The 16,561-nt window shown below is 30.1% G+C and overlaps 1 protein-coding gene across 17 annotated transcripts in view; it reads left to right on the top strand.

Moving 5' to 3' along the window:
- Positions 1-16,244, top strand: part of LOC145259913 (rap guanine nucleotide exchange factor 6-like) — a 917,527-nt gene extending 901,283 nt beyond the window's left edge. For 14 of the 17 annotated variants that reach the window (XM_080117853.1, XM_080117856.1, XM_080117855.1 and 11 more), the window contains 2 exons: positions 5,909-5,971; positions 15,904-16,244. In XM_080117853.1, the coding sequence (XP_079973979.1) occupies positions 5,909-5,971; positions 15,904-15,935 (95 nt within the window). In that variant the 3' untranslated portion in view covers positions 15,936-16,244. The remainder of the gene's footprint in view (positions 1-5,908; positions 5,972-15,903) is intronic. The other 3 variants (XR_013864228.1, XM_080117865.1, XM_080117864.1) reach the window with 1 other exon arrangement.
- The last annotated feature ends 317 nt before the right edge of the window (positions 16,245-16,561 follow it).

The following is a 16,561-nucleotide window of genomic DNA, read 5'->3' as shown; positions in this document are numbered from 1 at the left end:
ACTTTTATTAATAACTAGCTGTACCTACCCGGTGTTGGCCGGGATACACTCAAGTTATTTTAGTTAATTTTTATTTGCACATTATAAAACTTATACAGTAAAAGAAATAAAATGTTAGTTGTAAGGTAGATAACTCTTGTTATACCCTTCAGTGTAAAATATGAGTTATCTTTGTTGATTTTTATTTTTAGCTGATTATTCAAAATATTTCATTTATGAGCTTGATTAAATAATTAAAAAGTAAATTTTAACTACATACGTTATTATATTGTAAGTAATACAGTATAAAATTGACAAGTCACAAGTAAAGTTTCATTTGTCAGCTTAAATGCTATTTTGGTCTGACTTTTAAAATTCAACATGATAACTTTATATTTTTTTCTTTCATATCCAAGCTCTTTTTTTATGGTTATACATTGTGTAGTGTACAAGATGAATCCTAATTAATTAAAACCAAATGTGTCATACAGTGGCTGTTCTTTGATCCTAGACTACAACGAACATCTCTGTCTGGATTTCTGTTGGCATGTCATAAATTGCTCTGTGGATATTTCAGCTCAGCTTCTTCTTTCCTTTCAGTAGTTGTAATAATGTGAAGAATTTAAGAACAACAAATAACACCATTATTTACTTCTGGGGTTTTATTTTCTCCCTGTTATCTACAGAAAGATGTTGCAATTTTCCACTTCATTCTTGTAGTGGCAGTCGACCTTAAAAAAGACGTCTGCTCACTTTGTCGTTGTAAATCCCAAAGAAGGTAGAATTGCACTCATGCTTCTTTGCTACATGCTTTCTTTTGTGACGTAATATCCGATGACACAATCACAACTCTAGTCTGTTAACTTCTAATGGAATTTTCCACTTATGTTTACTCTAGCCTCGTAGAATTATTTTTACACACCATTCTCTAATCTTGTTGCAGTCAAGTTGAACCTGATCAGTACCAAATGGGTGACGATATGGTACTGACCAGGTCCTGAATATGGAAGGACAGTGACACTTCCCTCCAAAATCCAAGTTTCCTGTCCTACCTTTGCAAGGGTTGTAAACCTAAAATATCACACTGTCAAGTTCTTGGCCTTCGGGCCGGGATCAAAGTGTAGTATCTGTTCCGACAGATACTGCAAGCTATGACTAGCTGTGGCTAGCAAAGACCAGATGTGGGGGCAACCCCACATGCCTGACCTTTAACCAGCTCCCATTTCCCACCTCTCGGGAGCTGGTCCCATTTTTCCCTTCCCCCTCCCTTCACTCCTCACATTAAAAATCGGCCTTGTGCCTAATTTGCTCGGTGGGGGAGCAAATAAATACCATCTGTTCCGACAGATACTGCAAGCTATGACTAGCTGTGGCTAGCGGGGACCGGATGTGGGGGCGGCCCCACGTGCCTGACCTTTAACCGGCTCCCATTTCCCACCTCTCGGGAGCTGGTCCCCTTTTTCCCTTCCCCTTCCCTTCACTCCTCACATTAAAAATTGGCCTTGTGCCTAATTTGCTCGGTGGGGGAGCAAATAAATACTATCTGTTCCGACAGATACTGCAAGCAAAGACCATATGTGGGGGCAACCCCACAGATAAGACCTTGGTCAATGTAGGGGAAACCCTTCATACCAATTGTCACTATCCAGTTGCCCTAGTCCCCGGGGACTTGGTCCCCATTTCCCCTTCACTCCTCACTTTAAAAATCGGCCTTGTACCTAATTTGCTCGGTGGGGAAGCAAATAAATACCCTATCAAATAAACTGCCACATACTTCCTTTTATGACATAGTATCCTGTGACATAATTATAATTCTAGTCTGTTAATTATAATGGAATTTTTCACTACTCTAGCCTTATGCTTTCTGTAGCCTTGTGTAGAAAACTACTATTTTCAAGGTTTGACACACTTGTTTCTAATTTTGTTGCAAATGTATATAACTATTATTCATTTTAGAATATTATAAATGTATCACACACACACATTTTATGGAGGGGGGATTCTTGCTCTGTTTATTTATTTTCTTTTGTAAAAAAAAAAATCTTTGCAAATTTTTTTAGCATCTGAGTAATCTCTTTTATTTTTCAGCATTTCCAGTCTTTGACGCACATAAAGAACGTTATTTTCCCCAGGGACAATAAATATAAGAATGTTTTTTAGAAAAGCTCCAAATATTAATTTTGATCATCTCGCCTCCTCATCCCTCTATCCCAATAGATTTCTAGATCAACAACTTTTGGATTAGTCACTCCTGCTTTTTTTTGTTGGCTTGCAGTGTTTTGGTAGTGACAATGGTTAAAGCATCCTGACTATCTGTATCCACTAGTATTCCTCACCACCTTTTGCTAATTTATAAAGTACTTTGCAGTATAACTTCTTTTATTGTTGATTGCTACCATCTTTTAAACTCATCTTAAACACATATAATCATTTTAAGGAGACATTATAAATGTTCAACATTTTATTTAACAAAACTTATTTTATCAAACAGGGAGTTCAGGTTTATATGTATATATATGATGATGTTCGTCTATTGCTTTGAAGATGACCATGATCATGCAATTGTTCTGTGGGTACAGAGATAGCTCGTCAGTCCGATTTGAGCTCTGAAGTATTTCCTACATGTGAGACACCAGTTGAATGGTTCTGTAGGATGTGCTGACTGCTCTGTCTTTTCTAATAGTATTTTTCCGCTTGCATTCTTAAATGTGTGTTGGTTCACCAATTGTAGCTCCTTTGTGTCATGCAGTACACTAAGAGCATCAGTCCTGAGGTAAGTTTTCCCATGAATTGGAATACAAAGCGAACTATTTGAAAGAAACCTCCAAGCTGTCCTTGAACTATTTCTTCTGTCTTCTTGTGGTTCTTCTTTCCTTTAGACAGCTCACCATAAATGAGTTGTTTTGGCAGTCTTGAATATGATATGTGGCATATAGGACCCACCCAGCAAATCCAAACATAGCTGCAGCATGGTATTTACTTACCCGGCAATATATATATATATATATATATATATATATATATATATACACACACACATACAAATCTATATATAATGAATATGTGGATGAAATTCTGAATCCAGTCAGTGATCTACTTTTTCTGTGATTTAATTCCTAATTCTTTGAGGTCATGGGTTGTATATATCCGTTATATATAACGGATAAAAAAATTTGGGGAACAAGTGTAAAAAGGGAATACCTGCGCAATACAATTGAATTGAAAAAAAAAATTGTGTACAAATGTACATTTTTTTTTTCATTTGATTATATTGTGTTTGTACTTATTTTTAAACACATACACACACAAAATGTACACACATATTATGATGCTGTTTTTGTTTACATTTTAGTTAAGTGAGTAATATCTTTTACGTAAATGCTTAATTTAGCTGACAAGGCTGGGAATAAACATAAAAAAAAGCATTGTATAAGTTTTGACTTTATGAATTTTTATGTTTATTCTTAGTCTCATGGGTTAAAGTAATCATTAAATCAGAGTGTAAACAAAAACACAACCTGATACATGATATATTACCAGAGGTAAATTCCAATGTTTGGTATATATTTATCTGGTAACTTTTTCTAACACACACAGTGGATGAATGTCTGGCATCAGCTACAAAAAAATAAGTAAATCAAATTGAAAAAAATATTAGAGAATAATAAATTTGTTTCAAATTATTTTTTATGGGCTGATCATATGTTTTAGAAAGTAAATACCATTTCACTAAATGCAATCATATAAAGATGTCAAGCTGAAGAGGTCTACTGTGTATGGCTCTGACCAAAAATATGCCTACAAATATGTAGCCAAAAGCTGTTTCTATAAATAAAAACATTAGTGTATATTTAGGCAGCATTTTTTTTATTTAAACAAACATTAAAAATAATAGTTTCTGTTTAATTATCTTATTTTTTCACTTTTTCTTCTAATCAAAAACAAAAGTTACATAGATATCACAAACGTTTTCGATTCCACATCAAATCATCATTTGCCTCCTCACCTGATTTGATACAAAATCAAAAACATTCATGACATCTATAGAACTAACATTAATTTGTTTTTGATTTTCACACAAAAGATGAGAAAAATCAAAAATAGATACAATTAAATAGAACCTCTGTTATTTTTAACAATATATATATATATATATATATATATATATATATATATAATCCACATATGTGTTTCGTTATCTCTGTGACTCACTAGTGTGGTTAAATAAACATAGCATAATTCAAAACTTGTTTCCCAATGATTGGTGTCTGGTGCTCTATTAACTGAACAAACGAAATTCCTACAGGATGTATGAGAAATTGTATTTAAATTCATTTATTTACACTTTTATGATACTAATAACTGAATGTGCTTAGTTTAAAGAAGGTACTACTGAATGGAAACCCTCATGTGTCAGTTACAGAAAATTTTGTCGTATCACAGTTCTTGAGTGTAGTTAGAGAAACAACTATATTTGCTGATGACACCACGCTCTACAACACGCATGAGGGGAAAACAAATGAACACATATCTACGGAAATTGCAGAAACACTAGAGGAAGACCTCCAATCTATAGTGGAATGGGCACAAAAATGGATGGTCATATTCAATGCTGCTAAGCTTTCAATAATTACAAGAAACCTTCTCAACCACGGATAGCTATAGCTAAAGATACATTACCTGAAAGTACTTCTTTTAAACTCCTCAGCTTAATGTTCACAGGGAACATGAGTTAGAACAAACACATTGAAAGCATTGCCAGGGTCGCTGCGAGGAAGGTGGGCTCTCTCTACTGTACTAGAAAGTTACTTAGGCCTGAAAGTATCCTGTACCTCTACAAGGCTACCATTTGCCCATGTATCGAGTATTTGTTGTCACATTTGGGCTGGTGCCCCTGCTATTGGTCTCTTGCTCCTAGACAGGGTTCAAAAGAGAGAATTGTCATCCTCTGTCCCATTTAACAAAATGTTGCATCTCTCTGCCTGCTCTACAAGTATTTTAATGGTGGATGCTCTAACGAACTACAAGCCTTTGTACCCCCTTAACGTAAATACCCCCAACAAACCCGACAATCACCAAAATCCCACCCTTACACAGTAGAGATCCCTAGATGTAAGACAGCCTTCTACTCTAGTAGTTTCATCTTCAGAACTGCTAGACTCTGGAACTCCCGTCCTGGTTCCTGTTTTCCCAACTGTACTGACATGCAGAAGTTAAAATGTAATGTGAACAGACATCTTGCTGCTGAACTCCCTACATAGTATTCCTGCAGCTTATGTCCCTGATATTAGCCCCCCTACATCAAAGGGGCACTGTGGCTTGTTTTGGGTGAAAATGGGATAAAAAAAAAAAAAAACTACCTCAAGCCGGAATCAAAATTTAACTGCAATAGATGACAGTTGGTGCTTCTTACGATTTGGCCATCATCTGGCTTGTTGTCCACAAATATGGGTTTCATCGTGTCAACAACTCATCAGTATAGATAGACACAGCTAGATTAGAGACTGGCTCCAGTGATTGACATCTGATGCTCTACACACATGTAAATTGGCTCTCCCTGTTAGATAAAATGTCTCTGGTTTGAAAACGTTTTGTTGAATAAAATATATATCGAAATATCCTTTTGTTTAGTATTATCCAGTGTTTGCATACATCCATTGATCCTGCCACAGAAAGTGATCCAGTTTTTTTCAAGTATTTAAAACTAGCATCACACTTCGACAATTCTTCCCTCCCTCCCTATCTATTCTAGTTATGCTGCGAAATAAATAAGGAAAATAAATCTTGAAGGATTCACTGTACCGACATCCAGCACAACAGCATCTGCATATATTTTGATGACGGGGCCGACAAAAGACTTGCATGTGTACAAGCATTCAAATTCAGTAATTCCAACGTCGTATCATGTCGGTGTCATGACTTTTTGCAGGCTGCGCTATTGTCAGTCAACCCGATCTCCGGCCCGTTTCTGATAATTCAGCTCCCATTATTGGTGAGTATCGGTCTGCCGCCTCCACAGCAGCAGCATCAAGCTTGCTCTTTGCGATGCTTGACACATATACCTCCCTCCGTGCCTGTCCAAAGGTTCACCCTGTAACCTTTTAGTCTTCCACTCTTACTGCTTGCTGGTTTGTTCTTTAAAAGTTTTAACCAAATCTAGTTTATCCTTTCTCTCATTCTGTCGGTATCCAATACCAAAAAACCTCTTCTGTAGATTTACTCACAATTTCAATGTGTGTTCTCAGTTTTTTCTACTAATCTCTATTAAAAACAATTATGAAACTGTACCTGTATATATTTTTCTAGCATCAACATAATTACTTTTTGAATTATTTTTTTTTTTATTCACTATCAATTTACTGAAATAAAAAATATTAATAATTAAAATAAAATGAAATTTGGTACTTGATACAGTATAAGGACCGTGCTATTGTCAGAATCGTCCAGGCGGTTTGCAGAAAATGCTGAGCATTGTAATTCTTGTACAAAAAATCAAAGAAAACGTTTGTTATCATTTGTTAATTATATTAAAAAAAACTTGCATATTTATCTGGATTTAAACAAAAACAAAATTCATAGAAAATAAAAAGATTTTTGTTTGCTGTCTGTTGTTTATTATTTAAAAAAAATAAATTATTCATGAGACTTTCATTACAGTGAGTGTTTTGTTTCATTTGAATTTTCTAAAAGTTTTGTAATAATTACCCAATAATTATTCAAGAATATTGTTTTCATTTTTCAATTAATTTATAATTGAATGACCTCCTTACTGACAAAAATATATTTTTCATTGAAATAATTCATCAATGTTTATGAAAAAAAAATTTATGAAACTTTCATTTGACATCTTTCAGTGTTTTCCATAAATGAACTTTTTCAGACAATAGCACAGTCCTTATAAATATCCCCCCCCCCAAAAAAAAAATTACTAAATTAAATTTGCTAGAATGCATTTCTGTTTCTTTCTAAACAAGTTATTTTAATCTTTTAATAGGTGGAGAAATTAAGAAAAATATGCTTTGTCTTTGAAATTTGAAAGGAATTTAGAAGTATTTAAACTGTTGAATAGAAAGTTTGTTTCTGTTTTAAAATTTTTAGCAAATTTTCATTTATTGAATGTTTTATACAACTAATAATTATATAAGGAGAGATTAAAATATTACTTTAACAAAAATTAGATTAAGAAAAATTAGAGAGATTAAAATATTACTTTAACAAAAAATTGAGTATAGTTTTACAGAAATTTCGTTCAATTAATAATAAAAACCTATCATTAGAATTAAACCTTTATAATATTATTAAAAAAAAAAAGAATAATTTAATAAAAAAACAAAAATAGTATAGTTAAAGCAAATTGAAAGCACAATAAAATTAATGGTGAGTGTCACTTTGAAATTTACAAAGAATTTGGAAGTATTTAAACTGTTGACTAGACAGTCCTTTTCGGCTTAAAAATTCTTAGAAAATCTTCATATATTGAAAGTTTTGGAAACTATTTTATGTCCAACAATTTTTAAAATACAAATTGAAATAACATTACCTTAACATAATTTGTTTTAATTATATAACAATTAAGTTCAATTAATAATTTTAATGACCAAATGATACCATAATTATTAAATTAAACCTTCATGTTAGTTGAAAAGGCTTTAGAGAATAATTTGTTGATTCTATTCAAATGTATTTATAAATTTTGTACCATTTAAACATTTTTTTTTTTTTTTTTTAAATCAAGTGAAAGTGATATTTCTTTTTTATGTGACATTTTACTTTTGATAAGAAATCTAGCGATTTTTCTTTGGGATGTTAGTTGAAAGGTTCTTAGAGAGTATTCCATCCATTTTTATTCAATAATATATATCAAACCTGGCTCTGACTCTCCATCTTAATTGATTAAAAAAGAGTCTTCTGAGTCTTTCCAAAAATTTCAGTTCATTATTTTGCATACCCATTAACCTTCTACTACAAATTCTGTGATTTTAAACTGTCTCCAAAACTTTTATCAACCTCTTTTCTAGAACCAGTTAGGTTTTTATTTAAAATAACAAAATGAAAAGCCTATTTTCTCTTAATAGGATTTAAGTATTGATCTGGAAGTATTGTTTTTGATGTTTCTCTTCAGTTGTTATTGATTAAAACAAAATTAAATTTTCATACTTAACTATTTCCTTTTTCTATTATGGTCATTTGTTATTAAGATTATTCTCTTCTACTTGATAAAAATTAAATTCACATGACATGATTATAATCCAAATGCTACAAAACAAAATGTGGTTAAATTATTGAATGGAGATTTCATTTTGAGGAGATAATGCATTGGAAATATATTTAAGAAAATAGCAGTAAAATATGACACTTTTGAATAAGATTTTTAAAGTAACAACTGCAACAAAACCATTATAGAGGATTTTGCTTGTTGACATTTTGCAATGACAATATAATTCTTCAAATTGTATATGGATGCTAAAAAACTTGTATTCTCAGGAACTGATCTTTTTATAATAATTTTATTATTAATTAGCTGGCTTTACCTGCTTGCTACTGTTGCACAAAGTTTACTACTTAAAATTCTTGAACAAAAATTAATTAAAAAATCTAACCAATTCATTCATAACTTTGTAAATACAAAACAAAAGCTTCTGCATTTAATCATGGAGAAAAACAATTTTTTAATTTTGGTACAAATTTATTTAACACTACTATTGCAACTAATAAGAACATATTTTTTGTTTACATTAAAATGTGAAATAAATTATGTCCTTTATTTATTATTAAGGTTAAACTTTTTTGCTCATAATATTGCATATGTGATTAGTATCTATCTTATGTTAAAAAAAAAAACTTAACATTAATGAAATTGTGAATATACTAATATCGACAGGATTAAATACTAAAATCGATTGGAGGGGGGATAATTTAAGAACACTGAATGCACACCATTTCTTTATGAAATTTTACAAATATAATTCAGTATCTCTCTTGTATTAAAAAACATTAATGAAACTGAATAGACTAGCTCTTTAAAATAATAATTTTTTATTTTTATTTAATTTATGAACCATTTATTCCTGTTTACAAACTAGCATACACAATATTTTAACAAGTAATTTTCTAGAGATAAAATCAAAGTAATTATTTACTTCACCTCATATTATGATTTCGTTTTTATTATTAAATCAAAATCAGCAGATTTCTGACTTATTCCTCTATTTTTCTACTAAATCTTTTTACTTGTTTTTGCATGTTTTTATGGATGTACTACTTTAGAAAGTCACCACGTATTAAATTACAGCAAAGTTACATTGCAAATTCAAGCTCTATTTGAAAAATTAGAATGGTAGATTATTTCAAATTGATCTAGGAATCTGTACGTTTAGGTAGAATTTCATAATGTTATGAAATCCAGAACTGTACATAAGCTATTTTAAAAAAATTTGAGGGATACAAAATTTAATTATGGTTCTATACAGAGTAAATTTATTTTTGAACTTGGTAAATTAAAAAAAATAAGACTGAAAAAGCTAGCTAACTGGTTTCAAATCATGGTCAACAGAGCTAAATTTATTTTTTACTTTTAATTTTTGAATTTATCACATTCAAAAATAAATTTGGTCTGTACATAGCCATAAGCCATTTAGCATTTACTACTTTTGCTTTTAGTTTAGTATAATTAGTACGAGGTAAAAACTTCAGTAAAAGATTGCCGGTGTTTGGCAAGGGGTGCTAACTTTGATTTTCCTTATGTCCCTTAGATGGGATAATAGAATGTTAAAGATTTTGTTAATACTAATGGGTGTGAATAGGAGTGGGTGTTTTACAGTGAATAATGCAAAGAGATTGAAAAAAAAATAAAAGAGGGAGACTCATGGCTAAATTATATTTAAATATCTATATATGAATTAATATTGATCAATATTATTTGGTTAGTATTGTATGATAGAAAAAATATATTTATGGATTAAATATCGAATTCATAATAACTTAGTGACTAAATAATATTGTAATTAAATTTAACTTTAAAAAATTTCTACAATGCATGTTGCTTTCTGTGTAAACAAATCTATTTTAATCTTTTGTTGATTGCTAAAGAAAAAATTAAATGCCTTTGTAACTCATTGAATAGAAAATTATTTAAATTAGCTTTAAAATTTTAAAATCCTAATGTTTTAAAAGATTGAAAGTTTTAAAAACAATTTACATCCAATGATTTTATAGAGCTGTAACAATTTCATTGAATTAATGATTTAATTATCAAACAATGCCATAATTAAACGTTCTTCTTCATTATAATAGAAAAATTGAGAATCAAAATATTGAATTCCAAGTAAAACCAATGGTATCTACTGAATTGTCATGTCACAGTAATAAACATATCCAAAAATTCCCCCCAAAAACAGTTTTCGAAGACAATTAGCAAATATTGAGTTTTGCAAACAAAAAGAAATTGGAGAGTTCCAATCCTAACAAAAGGGAGGTAAATATTTTTTTAAAACTGAAAATCTTTGGCCAATTTAGCAAAACTTAATTTTCACTAATTTTCTTCGAAAACTGTTTTCATTAATAATTAATTTTCTACCTTATCATTGTTTTGGATATTTTCATTATTTGAACAAAATGTTCCAACAACCTTATTAATGAAAAACTATCCCTATTTGATGTAAAATATTTACTAAAAATATTCCTATCAATTACTGCTATTAAAAAGTTATGATGTCTGTATGTACATGTGATTAGTTGACAATAGAGGAGTAGGCAGAATAGACATTACTAAGGCAGTAGTTTTTATGCCATGTCAATATTTTAATTCAAATCTCAAATATACCTAAAGGATTTCTTTAAACTGAATAGATATTTTATAAATTTGAAGGAATTGACATTAAAAAAACTTATATAAATATTTTAAATGAAGCAATTTTCATTTTTTTATCCCCCCCCCAAAAAAAAGCCAAAAAAAAAGAGATTAATTGGCATTATTTCAAAATGAATTATTTTTGTTTAAAATAGGATTTCTAATTTTTTGTTAATAAAATAATATTTAAGTACATTCATCATAGTTACTCTCTCATGCAGATATTAAATAGCATATTTTTCCATGAAATTTTTCAAATATTTTTCTAGCTATAAAGCAGTAGAAAAAAGCTAAGTAAAAATGAAAATTGACCTATCCATGTAACGTACATTGCTCATAGAGTGGGTACATATAAACTAGTATTGTTTAAAATATTTATCACCATTCTCTCTCTTTCTCTAAATATAAGACCAAAATTTTAAATATATTTTTTAATTCTCTTTAACATTGTATTAATGTTGGAATTGGGGAATCTCATAACTTTTTGGAGTATTGAAATCTAGAAAATTTAGCCCGATTTCCAATTCCAAAAGCAATTCTAAAAATGTTATTATTTTGTTTAAAACTTAATTTTCTGTTGTTCATACTAATGATAAAAAAAAAAATAAATTGAAACTATGAGTAAAACTAAACTTAATAGATCATGATAAATTTAGGAAAATATGCCATTAATTGAAAAATATATATGAAAATCTCACAAAGAGTTTGGTGATAATACATAAAGGGAAAAGACTAAAAAGTTTGAATTTAAAAGAAAAATTATTTAAAAGTCGGTGAAGAATTTTTGGACCCCAACCTCATGCACACACACACACACACCTCACCCCTAAATTAATAAAATATAACTTTTTTAGGTGATTTTCGAATAGGTAATCGTATCAGAATCCGAAAAACTATTGGAAGTGTCTCATCACTATTTTGTATTTCACAAGCATCTAGATGATATTTATACAAAAATGGAGTTACATTGGCATCTACTCTTCTAATTATTAGAAAATTTTAATGGTATTCATTAATGATATTCATTCGTCATGTTGATTGTTTTGAGTTCATGTTACTTTTGGCTCAATTCTCTTTAGAGATGGGGGATGAATTTATAGTAAAGCAAACATTGCCCAATTGTTTGTAAAGTTTTTCCTGACTTGATATTGCATACCTTTGTAAAATTGTCAGCACAGGAAGTAATGACTCTTTGGACCAATTTTCAATTTCTGGGAAATTATATGCTGAATATTTGATTGTTATTGATTGATCTTGACAATTTCTTGTGCAGAGTCAAAATAGTAGAATATCAAGTGCTTTAAAATACTCCAAAGAAGCTGAAACTTGAGTAACATTTAAATTGATGTCTATTTACATTTCATAAAAATCTGAAGTATTAGAATTTCACAAAGGACCTTTACTTCCTTTTTTCCCCCCTTTGCATAACACTAAATATAGTCCACATTACCACCTCTTACACTTAGCAGTTGTTTTCCAAAATCATTGCTTAATTATCTTAAGAGTGAATCCTATATGTAAACATATATAAACATATACGAATACCTAATTTATGTAGATATATACGAGTTGTTACTTACAAAAAAGATAATTTTTTATGATGGAGTAAAGTGTTTAAACTACCAACTTCATAACTCTGACAATGTCATACTTTCAGGAACCATGCTTTCTACTTTTTTAAAATTCAGTGTTTCTGCCTTCCCATTTCTTCATATAGAAGTTTGTGGAAAGAGTTGGTCATTTATTTTTTTGTCTGTCACATCTGCTGCATTAGGCCATGTCGTACTTAACCATTTTTTAGGTTTATTTAAAGCTTTCACTTCGGAGGGTGGAAGATATATCCGTGTTACGATCATCGCAGAAAACATATTTACTCCATAAATAATACACATCAATTTAAAAATTCTGAAACATGATTGTAATATACTAATCCTTCCAATATTTTTTAACATTTTACTGCTTGATTTATTCATTTGTTTTTGGAATTTTTAACTATATCCTTTCAATTTTTATGATTTGTATGTGCTTCTGTTTTAACTATTTATTTGAAGGTGGAGGGGCTCGAAGAAACGTAAATTATGATATTGTATATGTCAACCTTAACGGAAATAAAAAATACCTAAAAAGCCTTTGTATATTTTAGACAGTGGAATTTGAGTTATAAGTGGCTTTATTATAATAGAAAATTTGAAAATCGAAATATTGAATTACAAGTAAAACCAATGGTATCTACTTAATTGTAATGTCACAGTAATGAACATATCCAAAAATTATGAAAAAATAAGTCATAATCACAGCATAATCATGGTTGACACATTGGTTCCTGTCAGATCACTGAAGCTAAGCAATGATGAGTCTGACCAGTACCAGATGGGTGACCATTTGGGACTTCCAGGTGCTGTATGTGCTCTCCACTTAACTTGGCATTGTTTTCAGTCGTCCTGGGCTTCTCCTTGCCACTGGACTCAAGCAGTGCCAAATCAGGAGAGGTGTGGTTAGAGATTGCACAACGCTTACCTCACAGTTACATGTGCAGGGATATCCTTTGTTTTCCGAGACTGAACGAAGGCATCAAAGTGGCTAATATCAATTGACATAGGTCATAGTTTAGTAACTTGGGGGTGGGGGCATTTAGAGGACTTTTTTTTTTCCAATAAAAATTATAGTGCTTTAGTAGTGCCAATTATAGAATAATGTCGATCCAAAATATGACTTGCAAATGATATATACACGTGTGTGTGTGTGATACAGACTGTTTTGCTGCATTTTACCTCTACAGTGTGGCTAGATATGCACACACTATATATATATATATATATATATATATATATATATATATATAATATGCTAGATTTGAGATTGTCTTAAAAATATTATATTATACTGATATTTTTATTAATTTTAATTTTACAGTAATCTGAAAGCATTTCAAAATTTCAGTACATATTATACACACTCATATATATATATATAGTAATGACAGTTTCAATCCTAGCTTGAGACATTTGCTTATTTAGCTACACAAGAGTTGTGATACAACAAAACGGTTTGTAAATGATTTAAATAACAAGAATATCCAATTGAAATGGTAAATAAGAAGAAAGATAAATATGGACTGATGTGGATGTTATTCATAAATTGTTTTTTGTGTAAATTTTAAATATTTTCTCAATAATTATTACATTTTGAACTCTAGCTGTATTGTACACTATTGAGCTACTACATGAACATGTGTGTGAACTTGAAAAGAAAAAAAAATCTATATTAGCTCTTTAGACTAGCTTAACACATCACGAAGTCATATATGCATACTGTTTACATTGGTCGATCTGATTGGCATAGCAAGAGGAATAATCATAATAATCACTTACAATGATTTATGTCCCTTGCTCTGTTTTATAATTTTTATCCTAAAACGTTTATTTATTCATATTTTGTTTTAAAATATTTTTTATTATTTATAAGAGTGTTTACTTTCAAATTAGATGAAAGCAAAGAATTAAAATATTGATTTCAAGATTTTAAAATACAGTTTTAAGCAATAAAGCATTAACAATAATGACCCAAAGGGTGTTTTTTTTTCAACAGTCTCTAAACTGTACTTGAACCTCTTAAATGACATTTACTAAAAACACTTTTAATTTCTTTAAATACATTTTCTTTTTCTAAGCTGTCAAATTTCACTTTCAAAAAAATGTTATTTTTTATTTTATTTTGCTGAATTTCTTTTAGTAATGTCATTCTTTTTCTTTTTTTTTTTTGTCACTTTTGTCATATTTTCATTTAATTTCATATTTCTATTCTAGTTTCGAGTTTTATTTTTTTAAAAAAAGTCATGATTCAAGTTTTGCCAATGCTGCATGTTTTTGTATTTTATTAAAAAAAAAAAAAAAGCTTGTTTTTCTTTTACATTTGGACCAAGTGTATTTTCAGCACCCACCCCATGTTGGCAGTTCAAAGGAAAAGATTTAGCATAACACTGTCTATAAAAATCATGCAAACCTCACACTTTTCCACACATAAATAAAATATGGGTAAAAGTACAGAATAGTTAACACCCAAGAGAAAAAAAGCAAGATGATTTATATAAAATCGAGGCTGTGAATTTTATGCTTTTTTTTTTTTTTTTTCATCCAGAAAAAATGTATTTCTGTTTAAATTATTAGTTTCTTATGGATGTGAGTTTTCTGCCTCTTCATCGAAAACAGTCTCTTAATTGCATTTGGACCACATTGAATGCTTAAATAACACTAAAGATGCTTTTAATGTTTTTTAAATTATATTTAAAAAAAAAATATATCCATTGTTTTTTGTGACTTTTGTTAACTTTCATTTAATATCATTTCTATTCTATTTTGAAGTTTTATTTAAAAGAAAAAAAAGAAAAATTGTTATCACATGTGTAAATGAAAATAAAGTTCTCCAAACAATTTGGAGAACTTTTTACTCCTGAAGGTGTTATATTACCAAAAATTAGATTACAAATAGATGTTGATTTTTTTTTTTTTTTTTTTTTTTAAGTCCTGCATTGTACTGGCATTCTAAAATTGACAGGTTTTATTAAAATTTAAGCAATACTTAAATAGAGGAAAAAGTGTGCTTGTATATAGTAGGACCCCAGGATACAGCATTAATCTGTTCCGGGGTTGGGATTGTAAGGTGAAATTACCATATAGTAAGGCCTAAGCAACATTTTACACAGTACATATTAAGAATTAACAAAATACAATACAGTATATAATACACATGTATATAATCAAATAACATTAAAATAACACCGTAAGAAAAAAAAAAACGTATCCTGGGGTTCTACTCTCTGTGTGTGTGTGTGTGTGTCTATATATATATAGAGAGAGAGAGAGATTTATCAAATTTCTAATGGTAAAAATGTTTTGAGATGATTTGAAGATGTTTTTGTTTTTTTTAATGTTTAAGTTATGAAGTGTTATGTTAAACTTGCTCTTTTCAACTGTTAGCATAATTGGGAAAATAGAATAGGTCCTTATTTTTTTTATTTAAATTTTTTTTTCTTTTGGCCATTAGACTAAAATGAAAATTTCTTGTCTCTTTTTCAGAAGTGGACGAAGAGCAAGTGTCCGCTGTCTGAGATGGTCATGTCTGTCTGGACCCAGCAACCTGTGGGCGTAGGTGTGAACTGCTTATTTTTGGGGGGAGGGGGATACTGAACAGCAGCAAAACATTTGTCCCCTCCCCCTCTCAATGATAATTTTTATTTGCAGCAATGGCACATTCCTCTTCCCATTGTGAACTTTACATTACCATCATTTCAATTTTTTTTTAGAATGGGAGGAGGGTGGGGGCAGAAAAAAAAGATTATCGCTTCATTTTCTGGCATTCATTTTTAATTTTTATCTCATTTATGCCCCTATCCTCCTCGTCGACCAAAAGAGAAAAATAATATCAGCATCAGAGGACGTAACTGTAAGCATTTACCAATTTCACTGCTGCTATGACACTCTCTTCCAAATACAAACTGCAGCGCTGCTGAAACTTGTTTATAAAGAAACACTTAGCAGCAGACGATACACAAATCATGATTTTAATATTGTTCAAAATTCCATACATTGATTCCTCCGCACACAGATTATAAACCTCCAACATTTCATCTCCTGAAGCATTTTGAAAATGCATCTAACGGGCAACCACATTCTATAATATAAAAGAATATGATAATTTGCTGGAAGAATTGCTAGTAAATAAGTATATAAATTT

The sequence above is a fragment of the Euprymna scolopes genome, chromosome 35, assembly GCF_053919585.1.
Source record: "Euprymna scolopes isolate OS-2025 chromosome 35, ASM5391958v1, whole genome shotgun sequence".
Classification (NCBI taxonomy): Eukaryota; Metazoa; Mollusca; class Cephalopoda; order Sepiida; family Sepiolidae; genus Euprymna; species Euprymna scolopes.
The sequence above is the reverse complement of the archived record's forward strand: the minus strand, read 5'-3'. Positions and strand labels throughout refer to the sequence as shown.